This window comes from Ptychodera flava, chromosome 14 (genome assembly GCF_041260155.1).
Source record: "Ptychodera flava strain L36383 chromosome 14, AS_Pfla_20210202, whole genome shotgun sequence".
In the NCBI taxonomy this organism is placed as follows: Eukaryota; Metazoa; Hemichordata; class Enteropneusta; family Ptychoderidae; genus Ptychodera; species Ptychodera flava.
Genome location: NC_091941.1, coordinates 1,048,348 through 1,074,769, shown reverse-complemented (window position 1 = coordinate 1,074,769; position 26,422 = coordinate 1,048,348). Strand labels below are relative to the sequence as shown.

At 38.3% G+C, this 26,422-nt stretch overlaps 1 protein-coding gene across 3 annotated transcripts in view; it reads right to left on the bottom strand.

Moving 5' to 3' along the window:
• LOC139148901 (uncharacterized) overlaps nucleotides 1–23,269 on the bottom strand; it is an 84,801-nt gene extending 61,532 nt beyond the window's left edge. For all 3 annotated transcript variants that reach the window (XM_070720348.1, XM_070720349.1, XM_070720350.1), the window contains exons 1-3: nucleotides 23,091–23,269; nucleotides 22,841–22,910; nucleotides 22,501–22,611 (exon numbers count right to left, since the gene is read on the bottom strand). In XM_070720348.1, coding sequence (XP_070576449.1) covers nucleotides 22,501–22,611; nucleotides 22,841–22,910; nucleotides 23,091–23,137 — 228 coding nt within the window. In that variant the 5' untranslated portion in view covers nucleotides 23,138–23,269. The remainder of the gene's footprint in view (nucleotides 1–22,500; nucleotides 22,612–22,840; nucleotides 22,911–23,090) is intronic.
• Between the last annotated feature and the right edge of the window lie 3,153 nt (nucleotides 23,270–26,422).

The window sequence follows — 26,422 nt, the reverse complement described above, 5'->3', positions numbered from 1 at the left end:
ATTCAACTGGAGAGAATTATGTTCATATTTTAACAAAGGACAGATGGTCATAGTTGATTTTTTGCAGTATTTTTGTAATGATGTTTGTGTGTGCAAACAAGTAAAACTGGTAAAAATACATGCACTGAGTCCCTCCATGTGATGGAGGGACTGTGATACATGCACTGAGTCCCTCCATGTGATGGAGGGACTGTGATACATGCACTGAGTCCCTCCATGTGATGGAGGGACTGTGATACATACACAGAGTCCCTCCATGTGATGGAGGGACTGTGATACCGGTACATACACTGAGTCCCTCCATGTGATGGAGGGACTGTGATACATGCACTGAGTCCCTCCATGTGATGGAGGGACTGTGATACATACACAGAGTCCCTCCATGTGATGGGGGGACTGTGATACATACACAGAGTCCCTCCATGTGATGGAGGGACTGTGATACCGGTACATACACAGAGTGCCTCCATGTGATGGAGGGACTGTGATACATGCACTGAGTCCCTCCATGTGATGGAGGGACTGTGATACATACACTGAGTCCCTCCATGTGATGGAGGGACTGTGATACATACACAGAGTCCCTCCATGTGATGGAGGGACTGTGATACATGCACTGAGTCCCTCCATGTGATGGAGGGACTGTGATACATGCACTGAGTCCCTCCATGTGATGGAGGGACTGTGATACATGCACTGAGTCCCTCCATGTGGAGGGACTGTGATACATACACAGAGTCCCTCCATGTGATGGAGGGACTGTGATACATACATAGAGTCCCTCCATGTGATGGAGGGACTGTGATACATGCACTGAGTCCCTCCATGTGATGGAGGGACTGTGATACATACACAGAGTCCCTCAATGTGATGGAGGGACTGTGATACATACACAGAGTCCCTCCATGTGATGGAGGGACTGTGATACATACACAGAGTCCCTCCATGTGATGGAGGGACTGTGATACATGCACTGAGTCCCTCCATGTGATGGAGGGACTGTGATACATGCACTGAGTCCCTTCATGTGGAGGGACTGTGATACATGCACTGAGTCCCTTCATGTGATGGAGGGACTGCGATACATGCTAAAGTTTACAATGCTTGACATGAATAGACAATGTCATTTAAGCTGTATGACAAATTATAATACAATCCAAAACAAAATGTGTCTAACACTGAAGTCTAAATGACATGTGACAACTAAACTGAAATATATGTTGACTGTTTGAAGAATTGGAATCGTTTAGAAACAGCAAATTTGAGACATAGGGGTCAGCTACAGAATCTAACATTAACCTTGAGAATGCTGAAATGGTTGTCATGACTACTGATGACTCCCTAGGAAAATGAAAACTTTTTATTTAATCAGCTTTAATGTAATAATGCTACAATTGATTATGCATAACAATATGAGTACACCAGTTATTCAAACAATTATGTGATAACGATATAACTTTGGATGTACAGGTACATTTCACTGTCATCTATGCCTTCCAAGTGTAACCCAGCATCTACATCGCTGAGAGTGAAACACAGATACGTGTATTTGTGCTACAAAAAAATGATAACTTGTGCAACATTTCCAGGAAACCTTTGAGATGTATTACTTACAAATCAGAATTGTTTAATAACCCTCTTGATCCGTTCAACCATTCACAAATATGTACTGATAACTACATCTTTGTTAACACCATAAAACAGCAAGTTTATTTTTATCAGGCAATGATGAAATATTGTACTCAATGATCCTTTTAATGAATTCCCATATTCTTACCTATACAAATAAAAATGAATTGTTTATTCACATGGTACAGTTTTGGTAATATGATTCAAAATGTTTCATGTTATTGAACCCACTGTAAACATCAAAGAAATGACTCTCTAAATGAAATACTAGGAACAGACGTCAATACGAACCAGGAAAATAACAGAAATATTCTGGAGATACCGTATCCTAAGAAAGCATATTCCATCACATTTGCATTCCATGAATACAAATATGTTACCATGGTAATAAACAAACATTCATGAAAATCCATCTGAGCTGAACTTGTTTTCCATTATAATAGCACATTCCAAAGATGGCCGTCTATCACCATTAGCTATTACTAACATGTTGTTAGTTCTTACAGACAACACTGACCTTGTACAATGTCAATGTTAACTCAGCTGATCTCATGCAGATTGCAAAGATACAAGCCTGGACATGAAAGGGATATTAATTGGATTGAAAACACTCGTCTACTCAAACTGCTTGGAGAGTATTCCACAGGTGTTCAACACAAAGTGTACAGCAAAAATAAACCAACAACACTGTGCGTCTACAACTCCATTCATGTCAATCAATATCTTGGATAACAGTCACACATCAAATGTGAAACAAAGGTGCTACTTTTGTACATACAATACTAGAGGACACTGCGACATTGCACTTTTATATGATAACCGATATTTACGGCTACTAGACTGTACAATATCGAAGTTACATGTAGATTGGCTTAGCTGAATCTATAGGGCTGAAATCTCCAATATATATCGGATATTTAAATGCGATTTGACAGAATCTAGTATCGTCTAGTATCGAAGCTAGAGCCTGTCCTTTGAAGTCGGGTTTGGCCACAACTGTATGGTGGTGATATCTCCGATATATATATCGGATAATTACTTAGTCCCCAAATCGCTGATAATATTGGGTAAATATCGGAGATTTCACAGATCCGGCGTGCTGAGGTACAAGGCAAGTCATTCTAGTATCGTCTAGTATCGATATTAGAGTCCCCAAATCGCTAATAAATATTGGGTAAATATCAAAGATTTCACAGATCCGGCGTGCCGAGGCACAGGGCAAGTCATTCTAGTATCGTCTAGTATCGATATTAGAGTCCCCAAATGGCTGAAAAATATCAGGTAAATATCGGAGATTTCACAGATCCGGCGTGCCGAGGCACAGGGCAAGTCATTCTAGTATCGTCTAGTATCGATATTAGAGTCCCCAAATGGCTGAAAAATATCGGGTAAATATCGGAGATTTCACAGATCCAGCGTGCCGAGGCACAGGGCAAGTTTTTCTAGTATCGTCTAGTATTGATATTAGAGTCCCCAAATCGCCGAAAAGTATCGGGTAAATATCTGAGATTTCACAGACCAGGCGTGCCATGGCACAAAGCAATTTATTCTGGTATCGTCTAGTATCGATATTAGAGTCCCTAAATCGCCGGTAAATATCGGCGATTACATAGACGCGGCTTCCCATGGGACAACCGAAGTTCATTCTAGTATCGTCTAGTATCGATACTTGTGCTGAAAACGTCGATATGTCAAACTTCGATACTAGATTGTAAATATCCGATATTTAAAAATTGTGCAAAGTCGCGCCTTCATGCAATACTTGATGTACTCATTAATTTCCAAATCCTCTGACTGTACATGTAGCAACTGTTTCCAAACACAATCCCTTGGTTATAGTAGAAATGTTTTAAAGGTTATAAAACCTCAGTCCCTCTACCCTTTTTCCTCCAATAACTACATCCTAAATAACAGATGAAGTCATGATACATTGCTGAATTCAAATTAAAAATATATTTGGCAGTGAAAACAGTGAAAACAAATGTAGAGAGAACAAAATCTTCTTGACGTTCAAATTTTTCACATCATAGTTGCTTTCCAAAAATTGGTCTGCAGGCAAGCATATTAAGCTTACACATACTGTACAACATCTTTGAACTGAATATAAATATATTCTGAGTAAATCTCTGTATTTGATATTTTAACACAGGCACTGTCATATTTACAATGTTGTTGGGTACATCTACGGTACTGAAAAATAAAACTAAACATGGAGATGTAAGCAAGGCGATAGGTTCTTCATTGCAGGATTACACCAGAACATGTATGACAACCAAGTCAGCTTTTTAAAACAAAGTGATAATCTTGAAAAACATTCTGATTATTCTTCATACAACAAAATCAATAACATAATTAGCTACATCCACATCTTAATATGTAGGTAGCTTTCAAAACCGATGATAAATTCACAATAAATTGGAAAAACTCTGCATTAATTGCAGATCTAATTTGTAAACAAAGCTATATGAATCCTGAAATGAATCAACAATACTAAAATCAGAACTTTCAAATAATTTCAAATAATGTTAGAGAATATAGAGGTACAGTTTTCTGAACCACTCCATATAGAGATGTATTTGTTAGACATATAGTTTTCACTGAAATTCATTTTTGTCTGAATGTCAAGGATGCCAACAAAAAATCGCCAGTTTGTATCAAAGCCAACATTCCCTGCAAGCTATTAGTATATTGCTATATGTACTGACAAAGTTGTCTTTGACTTGAAACTTTTTGATTACAATGTTTTTGTATTAGGTTGACTTGCAGAAATTTATAGAGATTTGTTAAATTGACTGACAATTTTATTCATTAAATTGCAATTCTTCAAATTTTATTTTGTTGTTACCCTGTTGTTGACAGGTTTTATTGACTCGGAAGAAAACAGTAAACCATAACAACAAAATGTCTGTTCTCGTGCAAAACTTTGTTCCAGGTGACTTTGCAAATCTCAGAGGTTAAAGGTCATTCATGTATATAGGAGTAGTTCACTTTGAGAATGGGAACAGAGTAGTTTCTATTGCGTCGTCAAGAATTTATCTCCATTGCTGAATTGGACACCATGACAATAAATAGGTGGAGATAGTATAATGAACGCATTGTCAATAAAAACATTCAAACTGACAATTGTTTGATAACATAGATGGCACTAAGTATTCCATTGTGATCATGTCCTATTTTCAAACTGAATGCTTGCATATCAAGTTTTTCTTGGACAAAAAAGTTCTTGTTCCATGCTATCATAGTCAACAACAGATATTCAAAATCAGTAGCTTTACAGTAAGGGTATTTTACGAAAAAAATATCTTTTTTTCCCTTTGTACATTCAATAAATGCACTGAAAACATGAACCTTTCAGCATGATTTGACAAGAAAAGGGTTGTGTGATTCCAAAGTGAGTTCAACTTTGACAATTAGAAAACTGCTTAAAGGCAGGGGGAGCCTATAAATACCCCCTATCTCCCTGGGCATTCATAATCCAACATGAGTGGCACATGATAACAGCATCAACGAATGCTCCCGAAAATCTGGAGCTTTCAACAGCCATGGTGTAAATTAAAGCACTGTTCCAACATATTACGTTTTGTGAATACTTGTGGCATCACCTTGTTTGCAAAATTCTCTCATACTTTCCATTTTAAGTTGATTTTTGATGCCAAAACTGCTTCGATGCTGTGTTCGAAGCGTCCAACAAACAATAGATGAAAGCATTCAAACAGCTGCCAATCACGAGGGGACGCGCAAAGGTGCAAAACGATCAAACATTTGTTGTGTACATCCGATCGATTACGATGTCAACAATGAATAAACGATTCTTACTACTGAGCAAAATACTTGACCGACGGTTACTGAACACGAGTCTCAGATGAGTTCAGACACAAACGGACTATTTCATGGTTTCAAGCCACAGGCGCTTGGCACATTGCTGGGATAATAATCGTATTTAATATGTAGAGTTGATTATTTAGTAAAAGAATCACCGTACGTGAGATATTAGTGTAGGCCTATAGGCCTACATGTTGACTGGTATTATACCGAGTGGCTGTGGCTGCCTGGCTCGGGCCAGGCGAACGCACTGCATAATCATCAATGTGTAGAATGTCTACATGACTTGATTATTTAATAAAGATTAACGGTACGTGATATTACTGTACATGTCTGCTAGCTTAACCGAGCGGCTGTAACTGCAGGGCTTTGGCCATGGTCCGGCTTGGGCCCGTTGTCCACTGCTGCACAGACATAAACTCAAGGCGTGAAAGCTTTTCACCGCCCGATTTCATAAATCAGCGAAATTCAGGATCTCTGAGCGTTTTCGGTGATAAAAACTGGTCATCGGTCAGGTGGTTGCATAAACAATCGATCGACCGGCCCTTTTGCCTAAAATCATACCTTACCCTATGCTACTGGCAAGAAATCGTCCTGAAATCGGCTGGGCACACTAACCCAGCGCCGGCCATTTTGAATAAGCTTCCTGCAACGTACGCGTCCAATGAGAGCAATGACGTCATCTGCGAAGGGTTGTATGCACAGGCGCATACATTGCATGCAGCTCATTCAAAATGGCCGGCGCTGGGTTGGTGTGCCCAGCCGATTTCAGGACGATTTCTCGCCAGTAGCATAGGGTAAGGTATGATTTTAGGCAAAAGGGCCAGTCGATCGATTGTTTATGCAACCACCTGACCGATGACCAGTTTTTATCACCGAAAACGCTCAGAGATCCTGAATTTCGCTGATTTATGAAATCGGGCGGTGAAAAGCTTTCACGCCTTGAGTTTATGTCTGTGCAGCAGTGGACAACGGGCCCAAGCCGGGCCAAAGCCCTGCAGCTACAGCCACTCGGTTAAAGGCAGGGGGAGCCTATAAATACCCCCTATCTCCCTGGGCATTCATAGTTGACTGAGATCCGGTCGATTTGGGGTCGGTTAGTCCAGCTGCAGAGTTCTGTATGATCACCGTTCGGCATTTGGGTGAATTTGTTTTGGTCAAAGTAATTCAGTAACAACATACGCCAGATTCCTTGTGTTGTTTTTGTCACTGTTATACGCGTATACGGACGGTTTTCGATTAAAAACGGTAAAAATATCCAGTGCTCGTAAATGCGTGCAAAATTTATTCAGTGACTGTTTACGCAGCAGTCGTAAATACGACTAGGATTTACCACCACGTAACAACTGTAAACACCGCATCAACAGTCCATACGAAAATTTTGTGCTGAATCGAGGGATATAACAATTGCGGTAGGAAAGGTCATTCCACCATCTGTCAAAGTTGTTGATCGGAAAAATCTTCACTGTTCACAAACTACATAAGTGGCTGTTATAGTTGTACATGTAGTTCCATGGGCTTTCCTATGTCCCTTGTTACGAGCTATGTTCAAAGTGCGTCAAGCTACGAATATTTTCATGTATGGAGTTACAGACATCGGTAAAGTACCGGCTACATTTTGTTCAAAACCGCTGTCTGTTTGTTCCTCGTGTTGTTTTTTGTGTCCCTAACGTCGACTGGCTCTATGTGCGTACAAACATAGCAGTCGGGATTAAGATTTCCTAGATAAATAGATACACTCATCGTTTATTCCGCCTCTGACGCAAAGATACACACTGTTTTACATGTGCCACTCCTAGGCCCTGGGATCGATTTCCATACCTCTAACTCACTCAATGATTGAACAAACAAAATAAGATACTTGCCATTAAAATATCTCTGATATAAGAGCATTTTTCTCCTAATATCTGCATCTTCAGAACTAAAATGTGACACGACTGACTGACACAAGTTCACAGAGGGTCATGTCAGTAGCATATCCCGTATCAGCTTGCAAGCTACTTGACAACAGCTGTGAGCACACACACCAAACAGCAGACAAAGCCTGTGTAATAATACCATAACAACTGAAACTGCCTTTTCTTTTAACAAGGACTACAATTTCCAAATACCAACATGTAACGCAGCATGAGGCAATGCCTCTGGGGACAGATTTTTCCCCTCATACCTGTGATATGAAAGCAGTACACATGTACAAAATTACACACATCCGGAAATTCTTCAAATGGGTGTTCTTTCCCTATCGTACAAATCACAACGAATATAATTCACATTTGTGCCACATCAATCAATTTAATAAGTGACAGTTACCACAGCTGGTATCTATCATACATTCTAAATTCAGACAGTATCTTCCATGTTGGATCTTCCTGTCTGCATGTCAAAACCTTCTTTAAATTTCAAAAGAATTCACAAGACTGAATATCTGAAGACAAAAATATCACAAATTATAAATAACAAAATGTCTATCATAAATATATCATTCGTTTGTTCACAGACTGATTCACTTAAACTAGCACAATGAAAGTGAAAAGTAATATTTGGTTCCTATGACTGAGGTCAAACATATCATCAGTTCTCACAGATCCTACACTGTATTTCAAGCATTCTTCTCTTCCTTAGTGATTGGATCATGAGTAAATACCTAATGATACACAGGATTCAAGCATGTATATGCGTATAATTAACAGAGTTTTGGACACTGTAATATTGGCAGTGGGTGCTGTACAAGTGTTCACCAGCTGTCTAGTCCATTTAAAATTAGATCTTTTTGAAATGATGGCTGTCTAAATTTTGCTTACTTTTCTCATCAATATGTTTTAAAGTTGGACTTTTCCATGGTTTTTAGATTTCAGTTATGGACTTTCCATTCATGGAAGGTTCTTGGTAGCAAGGCAATGAACAGCCACAAAAATTCACATCAGTATGGGCCAAAGAAGCAAAAATTCCATTTTCACACTCATCTAGATATGAAGCTACATTCCAAAGGCTTTGCAAGTCAGGGCTTATCTTCTGTTACAAATGTTTACGCAAAGAACACTTAGAGGGCAATTAGATTATGCGGCTGACTTGGATGTTTCAGCTCACATCAACTCACTGTGCAAAATGAATTCAAGAAAGGACAGTAAAGGATTGTTTAGGAAGAAGGCGAATTTATTGTTTGTTTAGGCAGTTTAAAAAAGCTGCAGAAAATGCCACGGTGGACAGTCTAAATATACAGTGAACTTTGATCAAGGCAAACTATTGATTATTCAGTGAATACAATTAGCTGTACCAACAAAAGTCAAAATGCAGTGTGACATCTTCAGGTCAATTAGTGGCTAGTGAACTTTCTGTGACACGGGGTCAAAATATCTGAATAATCTGTACAGATGGAGGTTTCTCATTTGATTTGATAAGATGTCATGTCAGTAATACCACTTACTGATGATCATGACATTGACAGATGATCTTGCCTGAGACAATTGTTATACTTCCCAGTCAACAGAAATCAAGGATGTAAATGAGTTTGCTAGGACCACACCCTAATGACTGGCAAACAGGTAAATGCTGGGCAATTAGCAAAAATGAAAGTAGCAATCGCTATCTCAGATAACAAAGGGACATCTTTTCGATCAACCTTCTTCATTTTGTTTTTACCAATTTTCTGATATTGAGTGCATAAAATTCTTCAAGATGTTATGTACCCCAGGCAAAATTGAAACTTGCTGTCTTTATCAACTATCCTGTCTGATATTTGACATCCAGCACAAGTGTTGACACACTCTAAATTGGTATGTATATGTGGGTAATGTGTCAATGTTTTGCTCAGACCAGCATTGCATGCTATCTATCTCTGTACAACAATTCTTCAAATAGCTGGGTTTCAGTCACTTGAATAAAACTTACATGACATGTGGATGGTGTTATTTCCACCAAATTAGGTTTTGTGTTTCAGTGGTTTTCACAAACACTATATGGTTTCTATGCTTCTGTCCACATCCAGTCATTTGCTGAAATTTTTTGATATATTTGTGTTAAAGGAAATCAGTCAAATTAAACAACCAGATATGTGACACCATAAATATGTCAATGGCTGATGGCATTACCATGGCAACCTCTTATGTCCATATCACAACTTCATGGGGTCACCGTATGACCTACAAACTGTGTGTGTGAAAAATCTACGTGCCCCATAGCAGATTTGGTGATGGAGACAGCCTGATATTAAATAGAAGACTTACATGTGTGTATATATAGCCTTGTTGGAGATAAAGTTTTGACTTGTGACAGGGAGCTAACTGCTTTGACGTATAGATGTCAGTTTGTTGAACTTTGGCAAGGACATGATAACGCATCTATCCTCAGTTCAGAGTAAAATCATCTCTTCCTGTAGTATAGCACATCAATAAGATCATTGTGGCCATTTCAAAACAAAGGAACAAATTCCTTTCAAAGTTTTGCCATTCATACCACAGTCAGACACATCAATTATGTATATATAAACAGACTGAATGATCTACAAATTATGTTGGTTATTTTTAACTCACCCTGTATACTTCAACAAATTCTACATATAGACGGAATTTTTACATTCATTTTCAGTTCACCTGTAAAGTTATATTTGCCCCTGAGAACCAGGAAGTCTTACTGTTTTCCAGGTTTTGTTCAGCCATAATTACTGGTTGTATGTATACATGTAGTAACTACAGCTGTTTCTGTGTTTACAAATCCCACCCACCCACATGGGCGAGTTAAATGCCCAGACAGACACACCACAATGAAAGTTCAAAGAAACACCTGTTATGAAGACAGCACTAAGCCACTGACACAGATCAATACTAACCATTGATCACATTGGCCTTTCTGTGGCACTACAACCGATACAAAGGCATACAAAATATTTGCACTCTGTAATGAATTTTGATAATAGAATTGTAATTCTGAATAAACGAAACATATCATGTAAAACAAATGAAATATACAAAGGTGTGCATTGAGTGTTTCAAAACAAGATCAAGTGCTTGACATTATAATCATCAATAAACTGTTCAGATACATTGTAAGATTTAACCATGGACGCTTTTCTTACATCCATGATCTAACCAGCCACGCAGCGTGTAATGATTATTATAATGAAAAGCCTTAGCAGTAAAAGTATTAGTTTCCAATGCTGCAGAGCAACAAGTCATCACAACTCAGATGCATTTATCCATGGTCCCTCCACAAAACGGTGATTTACCGCAATATTTCAAGTAATTTACAGACTGCCATCGTTGATCCGTCTACAGTGCCATCGTTGATCTGTCGTATTAGTAAAACAATTAGGGGGATTCGCCAACTTTGAAGGTGTACAAATAAATAGTTGGTAACTATGCACATAGTGGAATTGGCAATACCAGTGATGTCACTTATGTGATTGCATATTCTACATAGTATCTGTAACATGGTTGGATCAATGATGAGACGCTTCATGCAGGAAATGAGAAATACATGAAAGTCTTCATTGTACATGACAGGATGGGATGATTATGTATGGGAACAGATCTTGTGGATTTGTTCCCGATGCTTGCTTTGTGTATGCATTGACACATTTGTGTAGAAGAGGGTTGAATTGAATTGAATTTATTTGGCAATTAAAATAAAATATATAAAATGTACATTTCACATTACTGCCGAGGATAACACAAGAAAGCAATTGATGCTTATTTCCATTGTGGTCCTCGATGTTAAAAAAAAAACAAAATGACGGATTTGATTTTGACAAGACGGCAATTGTTCTGCTTGATCTATTGGAATACATGGGGAAAATGTCATGACAATTATGTTTTAAAAAGTGTAGATAGATATATATCATTCATTAAAATCAGAGAAACATTCTTGACATTAAGTGGTCTTTTACTCTTTTTTTGAATACACTGATTGACTCACATTGTCTTAGTGACAAAGGTAAGCTATTCCAAATTACGGAACCTGTATAATTAAAGGAATTAATGCCACAACCTTTTACCCTTGGAATCTTGAAAGATGCAACACTATTTCTTGTATTGTAACAGCTTATGTGTCTTTGTACTTGATTTCTCATGTAATCGGGAGCATGGTCATTAAAGATATTATGCATATGATTAAGTTTAAGTTGGTTTACTCTCTGTTCAACAGGCAACATACCTACTTGACGGAATTCGCCCGGCCCAATGTGAGCTCTAGGCGGGACATTCAACAGAAATCTGATAACTTTATTTTGAGCCACTTGTTGCCGTGATTTAGATCGTTTTGTAAGCCCAGAGTACCATGCAGAACAAGCATAATCGAAGTGACATTGAATCAGCGCCGAGACAAGGAGCTTCTTTATATCAAGTTTAAAATCCCTTGCATTTCTGTAAAGAAATTTCACTTTTTTAGAACATTTACTGACAATATCATTTACGATGGAATCACCCGACAGCGACTGATCTAATTTTACTCCTAGCAAATGAGAACATGAGTGCACAGCTGTTGTAATGATGACTAGCTAGGGAAGTAAGGCCACACTATAGCAATGATGACTAGCTAGGGAAGTAAGGCCACACTATAGCAATGATGACTAGCTAGGGAAGTAAGGCCACACTATAGCAATGATGACTAGCTAGGGAAGTAAGGCCACACTATAGCAATGATGACTAGCTAGGGAAGTAAGGCCACACTATAGCAATGATGACTAGCTAGGGAAGTAAGGCCACACTATAGCAATGATGACTAGCTAGGGAAGTAAGGCCACACTATAGCAATGATGACTAGCTAGGGAAGTAAGGCCACACTATAGCAATGATGACTAGCTAGGGAAGTAAGGCCACACTATAGCAATGATGACTAGCTAGGGAAGTAAGGCCACACTATAGCAACGATGACTAGCTAGGGAAGTAAGGCCACACTATAGCAATGATGACTAGCTTGGGAAGTAAGGCCACACTATAGCAATGATGACCAGCTAGGGAAGTAAGGCCACACTATAGCAATGATGACTAGCTAGGGAAGTAAGGCCACACTATAGCAATGATGACTAGCTAGGGAAGTAAGGCCACACTATAGCAATGATGACTAGCTAGGGAAGTAAGGCCACACTATAGCAATGATGACTAGCTAGGGAAGTAAGGCCACACTATAGCAATGATGACTAGCTAGGGAAGTAAGGCCACACTATAGCAATGATGACTAGCTAGGGAAGTAAGGCCACACTATAGCAATGATGACTAGCTAGGGAAGTAAGGCCACACTATAGCAATGACAAGATTGAGAATATCACACCAAGACATACAATATAACTACATATTATTGTTCTATACGTACATATATCATTTACATATTCACATTAAACACACTCACATGCAACAACCTGATTGTACTTTTTGGCCACTTAAATGGTCATTGACAAAAGTAATTCCATCAATACTTATTTACTTTCTCAATTTTTTTCTTCTTATTCAAGACTTTTGAAGTCACATGCACATTTGTATGACATTCAGGACTTATGAAGGAAGACCTTGACATACATTTTGTACTTACATTTCAATAGTTGTCAAGGAAGTCTAAAATTCTGGGGGGCATCGTAACCTTGGTGATGATGACCTCACAACTATATCCTGAATGCATATAAACAATGAAAGTTACCAGTGTGGATGTTTCAAATCACCATGGTAACCACTAGATGCAGTTTCACCAGTGAAAGAAGTGCAACCAGTCTGGTTATTGACAGCATTTGCACTGTCTTTGTTTGCCTTCTAAGACACCTTGATTTACACTCAGATAGCTTGACTTTTCTGACGTCATTGAAACATCAGTATGACTTTTGTCCACAGACTATCTATCACTGAACACTGGATTGTGTCTTCCACTGTGTGTACAGTTTAGAAGACAACTCAGTGACCTTACTCACTGATTTAATCACTATGGCAACCCGAATTGGTAAAGGAGATATCACTTGATTGTTGTCATTCTTCCATACAATGTCACAAAAGCCGTCCTTAGGAGAGTGACATCCAATTTCACAGCTTCAAATCTGATTTTAATAGAAGACAATTATTATGTTGAAAGACCCTCAATCTCACAACTGATAAGCGTAATGCTGTTATATTGAAAGGGACAATTATGAGACCTGTTTATTGTGGTTTTCCTTGACGGGGTTTAAAGAATATTGGACAGCAATGCACCCAGCATTACATACATAAATAGACCAACCAGTACTAGAACTAGACACCCAGCATTACATACATCAATAGACCAACCAGTACTAGAACCACGGTCCTTTTGTGGAGGGACTGTGCTAGAACTATACACCCAGCAATACATACATCAATAGACCAACCAGTACTTGAACTATACACCCAGCATTACATACATCAATAGACCAACCAGTACCAGAACTATGCACCTAGCATTACATACATAAATAGACCAACCAGTACCAGAACTTAACATCCAGCATTACATTAAATAGACCAACCAGTACTAGAACTATGCATCCAGCATTACATACATAAATAGACCAACCAGTACTAGAACTAGACACCCAGCATTACATACATCAATAGACCAACCAGTACTAGAACCACGGTCCTTTTGTGGAGGGACTGTGCTAGAACTATACACCCAGCAATACATACATCAATAGACCAACCAGTACTAGAACTATACACCCAGCATTACATACATCAATAGACCAACCAGTACCAGAACTATGCACCTAGCATTACATACATAAATAGACCAACACCAGTACCAGAACTATGCACCCAGCATTACATACATAAATAGACCAACCAGTACTAGAACTATACACCCAGCATTACATACATCAATAGACCAACCAGTACCAGAACTATACACCCAGCATTACATACATAAATAGACCAACCAGTAGTAGAACTATACACCCAGCATTACATACATCAATAGACCAACCAGTACTAGAACTACACACCCAGCATTACATACATCAATAGACCAACCAGTACCAAAACTATACACCCAGCATTACATATATAAATAGACCAACCAGTACCAGAACTATGCACCCAGCATTACATACATCAATAGACCAACCAGTACCAGAACTTAACATCCAGCATTACATTAAATAGACCAACCAGTAGTAGAACTATACACCCAGCATTACATACATCAATAGACCAACCAGTACCAAAACTATGCACTCAGCATTACATACATAAATAGACCAACCAGTAGTAGAACTATACACACCTAGCATTACATACATAAATAGACCAACCAGTACTGGAACTATACACCCAGCATTACATACAAATACACAAACCAGTACCAGAACTATACACCCAGCATAGATAAATAAATAGACCAACCAGTAGTAGAACTATACACTCAGCATTACATATATAAATAGACCAACCAGTACCAGAACTATGCACCCAGCATTACATACATAAATACACAAACCAGTACCAAAACTATACACCCAGCATTACATACATCAATAGACCAACCAGTACCAGAACTATACACCCAGCATTACATACATAAATAGACCAACCAGTAGTAGAACTATACACCCAGCATTACATACATAAATAGACCAACCAGTACCAAAACTATACACTCAGCATTACATACATCAATAGACCAACCAGTACCAGAACTATGCACCCAGCATTACATACATAAATACACAAACCAGTACCAAAACTATACACCCAGCATTACATACATCAATAGACCAACCAGTACCAGAACTATACACCCAGCATTACATACATGAATAGACCAACCAGTACCAAAACTATACACTCAGCATTACATACATCAATAGACCAACCAGTACCAGAACTATACACCTAGCATTACATACATAAATAGACCAACTAGTACCAAAACTATACACTCAGCATTACATACATCAATAGACCAACCAGTACCAGAACTATGCACCCAGCAATACATATATAAATAGACCAACCAGTAGTAGAACTATACACCCAGCATTACATACATCAATAGACCAACCAGTACCAGAACTATACACCCAGCATTACATATATAAATAGACCAACCAGTATTAGAACTACATGTATACACCCAGCAATACAAACATCAATAGAGCAACGATAGCCAGAGCTATGCAAGTTGAAACCATGCATTACAACACCTGCAGACTGATCAGTGGCAAGGCAATGCTAGCATATTATGGACCCCGGCCCTTTTCTCTGACCATACAATAAGATACTACTGGTATGATGTAACTGTTGGATAATCAGCTACCTAAGTGTACCTGATGGTGTGTAATACCTTCATGATCCGACTACCTGCTGTAATAAGGCAAAATAATACCCAATCAAAATGACATCTATCCTACTTCATCAGTAAAACACAATGACTCAATTACAGTTTACTAATGAAATGACATCATTGTTGATAGATACCTTAATGAGATTAAAGCATTACCTTTGACCCAATCTGATTATTCCTGACATCTGATTACTGTCTGCATAACCTAACACCTTCCAATGGTATTCTAAAACTGGCAAGGTAATGATCATGGTTTAAAATGCCACTGAAATACTACACACCAAATTTATGTTTGTCTTTTTGGAGATTTTGTTTGCCTGTGAAATTTGAATTCTTCAAGGCAAACTAATCAGTCCCTTGCAGTGTACTGTGAGTGTATTTCAATGCCAGGGTAATCTTGCTTATCAAGTAGACATCAATGTGAGAAATGTATTTGATAATCTCAAACTCTATATAAAATGCAAGTCATGCTGTAAATGGCAATGGTTAGCTCAAATACCATAAAATAATGATACTTAAAATTATTATATTGATTAAATTTTACAGTCAAATTGATGGGTTGTGGATCTGTAACCGTATCAAAGAATTCCTGGGAAAGGTCACTGTGTCATCTTTAATACCCAAATACAGACTGTGTTTGTATTTGATTTCTAAAATGAAGTGTACATTTGTGACATTAGATTAGATAAACACTGATGTCTGATCAACTACCTACAGTATCTTAAGCTGTCTGATGTTGAACACCTGTTACTGTGACCTGCATTCACAACTCAGTCTTTATGTGTCTCCATGCACCAAGCATACCAGGCTTTGTTTTTGCCAATGTGACTTTCATTGAAATACTCATTTCATATATTATCATCACAGAGAAACTGGCAAACACAAGATGATTTGAAACTTTAGTTGGCGCAGTAAATGTCAGGGTTTCCATATTTCATAACACACCAAGAAAATAACACAATAGTCTGCAAGACGAAGAACGCCAAGAGTACTACTACTACATGTACCACACACATACATTACCGTACACCATTGTAAATTTGAAGATACTTGAGTTCATCATAAACTTAGCTATTCACTCTTCTTTAACAATATTCTCTCTCTATTTTATGGTTGGAGTTATTGATATCATTGAAAACCTTTGACAGTTCAGGCAACAGAAGAAGTTTTGATTCATGAAAATCACAAAATATCCACAGCATGGTGATGCCTATGCCCTATGGTTTGTTTGGAAGGAACAATGGCCAGCTGGTTTATCCTGGCACTGAATAGAAACCAGGACAAAAGACGTTGCATAAGGATAAGATGCTGGGTGGTAGCTTATCCACATTGGTACATCTTACCATTGCTAATTGGCCAAAACCTTGCACCGTTAACTGTTAGCGGATTAGGTACAAGACAGAGGTGGATGATCACATCTATTAGCCACAATAGGTGGAACCGATGAGATGGCAATGCTACTGACATGGAATGCTACAAGGCACACTGGGCAAATTCCACATCTTGTAATTGGTGGTAAGAGCAATCACGCTGTATTAGTTCTACAGATTAAGATTATTTTTGTCAAGAATGGAGTACAATGTCAAGTGTTTATGTTTTGTGTATTTTAGCTGGGAGGGGTTTATTTGCCGTTTTTTCCACCAGTTTGCAGGTACAGGCTGCGTTTAATGAGGTTAATGGCTTTCAAAAAAGTGAATCTGATCGGGTCCATTATCTCTCAGCTCAGCTCAGGGGACTGATCTAATGCTAATGAATTCACAGTGGATGAAAGAACTCCACCCTAGGGGGCCAAGACTTCCTGTGGTTATAAGAGACACCTACAGACTGTTGGACCAATGTTGATCCATCTCTTATCCTTGAGAGAATAGCATGATGAGAGGTACAAATAGCCAACAGATAACATTAACACAATTACTCTGAAGCCATTATTTTCAATGGAGTCCTTTGAGTTCAATAATCAGCGGTGCTGTCATCATCAAATGTGATTCTCACTTGAAAATTCTCAAATACACGTAGAACAACACAATTTCTGCCTTGGACCAAACAAGGATGAGATTTTTCCCTGAAAAAACAAAGTTCCTCACAAAAGATGATGTCACAATAACCACAGCAGAAGGTGTACATCTGACACCAGTTGACTATCTATGACCTGGTCAAACCTCATTCCTGGGCCACGGTCACACTACAAAGTATAACAGAAGTTTCTTTCGGAAGGAATATTTACATAGTATCAAGAATTTAGCTTTTGTTATCCTAATTCATTTTTTAAGATTTAGTAAGGTTCTGACAATAATTAGAATAAGAATGAGTAACAGCATTTAGAATTACACTGCCACTCAATTACCATCCTGACAAAAGTACAAGTCATGATAATACAGCTTTCATTGCACAACAAAGCAATGGACGTACTAGTGTGTTTCATTGGTATTGCTACCCCTAGGGCTACGTAAGTTACTGCCTAGGGGAAACTCTCAGTGGATACATGGAAACGCCATCAGTAGAGAATGACCTTGTATGTTATTCAAGTATACCATTGTGTCACTGAGACAGTTAAACTATATATGCTTGATGAGCCAGGAACACTTGACTAAGAGAACAGCCTTTTCTTGATCCCAGTAACTGCTGGGACAATGAAACCTCCCACTAAGACTGATGCATTGGAAATGACTTGGGTATGGTGTGGTGTGCAGTGCAGTGGATTTAAGACAGTTAGCTGCAGTTGCTAAGTTGTAAAATGAACACACCTGAAATTGGAATAAAGTAACTGGTAAGGCTCAAGAGAAAACACTTAAGAAATACCAATGCTTACAATGGAAAGGTGACGCTTGGTGAAGTATTGCACAGTATCGGGTGATGAATTTGGTTCTGCTCAGAACAGTCAATATCACTTAGGGTAAATGAGATCAGCGTTACGGTCCATGAAAGGTAAAAACATAGCCAGTATTAAATGTTAGAAGTTTGGTGTAGTCATAAACAATTACCACAAAGCCTTAAATGTGGTTCACATGTGTAACATGAGCAGATGACTCAAGTTTATCCTGGACAAAGATAAACATGAAACAAACAGGTGAATTTCAGATGTAAATTCCTTCTTTTTCCAGCCTTGTCTAAGACTTGACATCTTGAAGATACAGCTGCATACCTTGGAAAAGACATGGCAGTTTTTTACAACTACAGTATGAAAAGGTTTGCTGAATGTTGTAATAAAGTCTGCACTCAAGCTTTTGTATTCTTGCCAAGTTTTTTTAACGTTGGTCGGTGTAAGTAATCGCGATAGGTGATTCTAAGGCCATAAGGTCTGGACAGTCGTAACTGTATTTGTACAAACAAGAGTCTAGCGTTGCCGGGAAATTTCATGTTAAATTTCACCATGGCAAGGAGACCATGCATGCAGACTGGTTTGAGAATGACAACAAAAAACTGTGAACAATTTCGACAATGGTTTCTCAGCCTGGTTTGAACTACTCTCACCGCTATTATTCTCTCTTTTATCAGTTTCAACAATTCTAGAGTAAATTTACACTCCAAAGATCTGGGAAGGGTTAGGGGTTTGTTAAATATAACTTGAAATTATTCTCCTTCAGTGTAATGCCATGAACATCAACTCGTGTCTTGAACTCACCATGCGTTAATGAGACAGAACATATTTGCATGTATGAGACTTGCATAAAGCTAACACTGCAATAAAGTCATTTACAGTCGTTAAACAAAGCCATCATGAAATCCTGATAACAGATTTACTATGGTGTCTTTATTCCAAATGCAACATGTCTGGTTTGATGTTCAAACCAAGATACATGGTCAGGTATACTGGAGATATGCCCTTTGACCTTTTTTGATAGGTAATAATTGACTGTTGAATGCATAGCTATTAAATTTAACATGCATGGATTTCTCCCTGGTGAATACAGTACAACTCGGTCATCATCACCAAATCAATAGAGTTGCTTATTGTGATAAATTCATGACAATACCCTGGCGTAACTAATGGCTCATTTCCTCAATCCCTAAGGAAAGCCAGGGCTACTAAAGCCTGTCTGTACAGACCATGCACAGCATAAGAGACACTGGCATACATGCACATCAGTAGATGCACAGCAGTAGAAAAATCTTGGATTTATAAGCACTTCTTGATTATTTTATTGCTCTACAGCATATAAAGAATCGCCGAGTGTACAGACTCTGTACAGATAGTAACAAAACTACTCATCCTTGAAGCTATTGTATTATTCAGTGAGCACACATTGGTCAAAAGTTGAAACCCTAATAGCTGAGAGAGAAAGATTCCTTTTTTCAATCAAATGATGACTTTTTGTTTTAATGTAGGCATTTATATTTCTGTTTATATTCTTCTTTGAGTTGATAAGTAGTTATAAAACCTACTCTTCTGTTTTCTAACATCTTCAGATACCTCGACCTTTGAAGAACAGATTCAGTTAAACCTTTTTCCTCCAATACATACAATGCAATCTGCTTTGGAAATTTTCTGTGTACAATGCATGAGTTCAGAAAACACTAAATCCCTTCTACTGATCCGTTATGTTGGACAATTACACAGAGGAACCACAGCCTGCCATGATATTCCTTTGTAATTCTTGATGTGGTGTTACACCGACTAATCTGTAATAAACTTGCACAGACAAGAAACAATAGGCTGTGGACAATAGACAGGAACTGTGTAGGTTCCACAATTTAAAACTCAGTCAAAAATACAATGACTACAACAAAACCATGGACAAATAAAAGCAAGAACAATACTATTGTCAAACAACTTATGACAAAATTAGGAACAAAGAAAATTCTTTAATGTGTTCTTCAGAAAGAGTGAAAAGAAGTAAAACTCTTGTACTCATTTTAACTGAAAGAATAAGTGAGATAACAAGACTTTATGCTTATTCTCCCCACCATGCTCATGTGCTCTCTCTCTCTCTCTCTCTCTCTCTCTCTCCCCCCCTCCGAATGATTGATAATGGCTATGTCAAGACAGGAACCTTACAATTGGAGACCCTGCTACTCTGTGACAGAGAAAACAATAAAACTTGTCTTTCTTTAGATTTACTGAAACTTTGATCATTAAGTGACATTGACACAATAGTTCTGTGATGTTGGAGATGGCTACAAAAGAAAAGTAGCTTGGCACTTGGCAACCTGCTGATTCAGAATAGTGGCTAATTGGCAAGACAGTGTAAACTGAGATTTTCCTGAATTGGTAACTTCACACACAATAATTTCCCGAGGATTGTGAAATTTGAAAGTGTGTCAACAACGATATTTCATTATATTCTATTGCACGTACATTCCTGTTTCAGTTTTTAATGATATTGCATACGTCCAAGAAAGGTCAAATTACCCTGCAACCTACAATGACAGCAACAAAGAAAATCATACATAGGTATACATCATAAATAATCAAATTATATCAATAAATTATAGTGTACTTTGGGAATAAATAACACAAAGTATGACCCCTTTCCTAGTTGTGCCTTCATGTTATTTCTTTTGCTTTGACACCTGCTCCAGTGCCGATACGACCTCCATGGTTCTTCTGACACTCCTAGAGCATGGCAGTTGAGAAGGAAAATGCATACAAAGTACTTATGTAACTACACGGGTCTGAGTTGTCAACTTGCCAAAGCAAAGCCAGCTGCTTGAACCATAACCAATCTCACAACATTTTTGTCTAATTTCTGCCATAATCATTGACTTGACATTATCAGCAATAACACACTACCAACAACAAAACACAAGAAAAAATATGCCTTGTGTTTTGGTCCATTCCTACTTTTGAGAGCTGTTACCAAAGATGTATGTCAACAAACCCATGAAGGTGTCAACAAGATGGAAAGTGTATATATGTTCAGTACCGGTAGTACCTATACAACCAACAAGTTTTACTAAAATGGCAACTACAACACAGAAACAAAAAGATCAAATAATCTAAACAGCAGCGCGCATTGGTATGTTTCCAAATAAAAATCATGCGTACACATGATATCAGTAGTATCACATATTTGATCCTTTCATTTTATACATCAGGACACTTTCTTTCCATATTTCCCAGCAAGACCAAATAACTGCTGTTAAACACTTGAAATAAAAGAGAACAGCATCCTGTCAACTCAGAGACAATAAGCTTCTTAGCTACAAAACAAAGACTGAACATCTCCTGAACTCTGCTTGTCAATCACTGAATCATTGATGGTAAAAAACGCTTTCATATGTTCATTGTTGTTCCACATCGAATGAAAGTTTTGTAATTTGATGGCATCATTTCTTTATTTACAATAACCTTTACAAATTATGTAATCATTTTAATTTTTTTTTTCTTCAATGTATCATGAGCAAGATGAACTCATTACATCAGAATTGATTGAATTCAACTATTGGAAGTGTTCAGATGGGAGTACAGAATTAATATTTATGATAACATAATTGCATGTAAATATTAAACTGGGAAACTTTATACCAATCTATGTTGTTTGTAAGAGGTGAACTACATGCACTTGGCTTGACATTTTCCTTTCCTAAATTTTCCTCTGATGATTGGATAAATCCCGACAGAGTAGCTCATACCCTAGCTGGGAAAGGACAAACAGTTTGCCAACACCATCCAAAATAAATACATCATCAGTAAACCAATGGCATTGTGGGCAGAGATAGCCTGCCTGTTGCTCATAAAAAATCCGCTAATGAGCGTCGTCTGTGGCTTGGGGAAGGCGGCTTGGATTAGATTTCAAATCTAGGATAACCCCTGCTAGCCAGAGCGGTACTCACCAATTCTTGCGAGGCATAGCCCGGGGAATTCCTATCCGCCGATAGGTACGCATAATCAAATACAAAATATCGTACTCGATCCCTGCTTCTGTCGCCATCTGTTTCTGTGACCTGGTTAAAATACAAACATATTTGAGAATTATCGTTCGGTAAAATGCCACGGGGCGAAGGAAAGTAATAACACGTTCGCTCAACGGGGTACAGTACAGTTGACACATTGCGGTTGACAGTTGGAGCTTGTCGCGTCGTGAAGAGAGAGCGCCCCAACGACGCGACGCCAAAACGCGTGCATTGGGCTTATCAACGCATTTGCAATATAATAATAGCTCAAAATTCATACCTTGATATTGGTGAGAGCGATGGTATTCTCATTAACTCCGACGATGTTAGTAGCATCTTGCTGGATCTCCCTGTGATACACAAAAATAGACCTGTAAGCGATGGGCTCTCAGCCAAGTTTACACCGGCTCCAATCTAGTGTGAAGCTCAATCGGGGATTAGGAATTTACACCAACTGATCGATGGTCGAACTTCGCTAAAAACCGATGATACGGCGATGTAACATTTCATTGGAAAACTACCGCACTTACCTCGGGAAAAGGGGCCTGACACGTGCCGCTACTTTTACACTCGCCATCTCTGGAAATCGGACATGATTCCTACGACATTCTGTCCGATTTTCGCGTAACGATGACAGAAGACGGTTTTACGCTCCAAACTTACTTCGACCACGGCTTATTCCTTTGAACGAAGTACGCTACGTAAATTTAGCAATGCCAGGGAAGGCCCCCTAGCCACGTGGTTATTTTTTAAATCGGAGCACAGCTAGCATGCAAGGCGGAGTCTCTGCTCACGCACGCCAATCGGGTCGACCGACAAAAGCGTAACACGACCCATTTTAGCCGACATGAATGGGATTGTCATATGCATTATTTACTTTCCTACAGATCTTCCAGATGCAGAATTTTACTATACCCTGACTGGTGCTCAGTGGCCGACAACACATCGTCTGGTCGATGGGGATACGATAGCAACTGAATCAGCGACTTGTCAAGTGACTGAAGTGAAGCCGCAGGCTGCCTCTCGACTAATACTTCGACTTGGCCCTACATGTAAGCTTACCTACTTTGTGACAGGAACGAAACTTTTCTCTCCGAAAATTCAACTTCGACAAGAAGACTGGATAACTTATCCACTCTTCTGTAACTCAGTTAACCACTATAACTGCTCTCGTGTGTGGTTTGTGGCATAACCTGTGCCGCGAACTTCTACCACTGTTGGCGGGACTGTTTCGTGCACACTTCACAGATGGACTTTTGAAGAAGGCTATAGGCCGGAGAGGGAGGCTTTGAAAGTACAGATTGGCGAATTCGACCAAGACTCCGCACCGTTTGCAGTTTACGAACTAGTTACCCGTGAAGTCAAATTTTGTCGACAGAAGAGGAGACAATCAGAGAAAGAAAATAGCGTTTCAGATGTGTTGCCATCCCTAGTGCAGTGAAATACACCTTACATGTAACTGTAATTTGCTCCTGGTGGTGGTACCACCAGAAAAGCGTACACATGCGGGTCCTCAAAATCACGGAAAGAGGGAGGTTCTTGTTCATCATCTGGGACCGTGAAAAAACAAAAAGTGATGGTCCTTTGTATGCAAAAGCTGATCCGTTAAAGGATAAGAATACACATTTGAAATCTGGAAATAAACTTATCGGTACAGCCATAGAAAATAAGAATTTTGGAGAAGGAATTGTAATAAAATCAACCACAAATGTAATAAAACAGTCAACCATTAATGTAACAACCCGTAACCACGAATGTAATAAACAAATTAACCATACATGTAATAAAACTCAACCATAAATGTAATAAACTTGAACTTGCATATGTGATCATTTGTTTATCAATGCCCTGAGTAACTAATAAAGTAATAAGACTAGTGTAATGTTATTGCATACTTTCCTGAAACTAGGTTTCCTTTCCGAAACTCAGAATAGAATACTTTGAGTACACTATCAGAAAACGGCGAGGTACTGATCAAACCGTTAGATAATGGAAGTGGAACATCAGTTCTAGACACTGATAATTACAGGAAGCGTCAAAATAACTCGTCAACCAGTGATACCACACAAAGTTTATGACAGATGACTCAGACCAAATAACAGAGAAATATAAAACCTTATAACAGAAACTTACGACACAAAACATGTTGACGAGAACATATATCTATATTTCAATCAATTACTGTTCTAATGTTTGGAACTTTACTTCCAATAGCAATATCTATGCATTTGTGTTTTCAAGTTGGTGCTGTAATATGATTTTCTTTTGTCTATTCGACCTCCATGAAAAGAGGACTGGTGTTTCACCTATGGAGTTATCGAGTTTAAATAAAGATTAATAATAATAATAATAATCTAGTAAAAACAATACGAACACTACCTTGAACACAGAAGAACAAAATTAGACATCCTAGCATCCCCAGTGAAGGAACAAACTTCCAGTGGGACAACATAGGAATACAGACGATCTATCGATTATTCCACACAATTTATCCACTGAAGACGAATTTGAAGCGACCGATTAAGAAAGAACGGCAATTTTCGAAAAAAAAACGGCGTTAAAGGATCGTAATGTTATACAGTCTCCTCCACTCTGGAGTAGAGACTGCACTGACACGACAAAATATTTATTTTGTCGTGTTAATTTTTGTATAAAATTTATTATATTTATGGTTGACAAGTATTACATTTATGGGTGATTTTTTTATTACATTCCCTTTATGGTTACCATTTATTACAATTGTGGTTGGTGTTTTTATTACATTTATGGTTGATTTTTGTTACAATTATGGGTGATATTACATTTATGGGTGCATTTTATTACCAATTATGGTTGATGTTACATTTATGGAGATTATTATATTTATGGAGGTTACACGCTGCTACCTCCATGGTCATGTACACCACCGCACAAGCACAGTTGCATTAGGCCAGGTAGAATTTTTTTAAGGTTAAAAGATGTCCTTCATATCAGATCTTCGCTTACCTTTTGACAATTTTGATTTTTTCCGTAAATGTTTCATCATAGCCACAAATTTTTTCGAAAGCTATCGTGTTGTTGTAGTTTCAATACTAACCCTTGGTACGTTTTGTTGGACTCAATAGTCCTACATGCATTCACTTCAGTGTTATCAGCTGTCATATTCGTAAATAAAGAACTCTCAAGCCGTAATCTCAATTTCTCGCCTTGCAAAAACAAAACAGAAAATCTCTCTCTCTCTCTCTCTCTCTCTCTCTCTCTCTCTCTTTCTGTGTTTTTGAGATCACATTGATGAAATGGAGTCGTATGGTGCTTTTCTTGTTGTAAACAAAGTTACTTGATATGATCCAACCGAAGGATTCAGTAATTTCATTCAATCCCCCATCGATTACGAATGTAGAACAGTAGCAAGCCACAAAATGTAGTTTGATAAGAAAGCGTTGTGTATGTTTATATTTTTGAAAGCCAGCCGCGTAATTTATCACGAGAAAAGCGGGATGGTATCTTCCGACATTGTATCAAAAGTAATTGGTATGAATCGATTTTTCTATTTATTTCGTTATTTCGTCGCTGGCTGAAATTGAAAGTTGGCTAGACTGTGATTATGAGTAAAATTCTTCTCATGAACCAAGCTGTTTTCCTTTCATTTATTTGGTTTATTTCGCTGTCCGTTATGTGCGCTCGTGGAAAGATCAGCAAACACGCTTTCCCCGACAACTATTCGAGGAATGTTTTACATGTTAGCATAAATCGCTCTCCAGAATTGTTTCTATCGCTCTTTGAAGATAAGAATGTGCTCTTTTGTAATGTATTCGTCAATTTCGTACAAACTACAAAAGTAAAGTTATAGTTAATCTCACGTGTAAATAAGCGGAAAGAATAA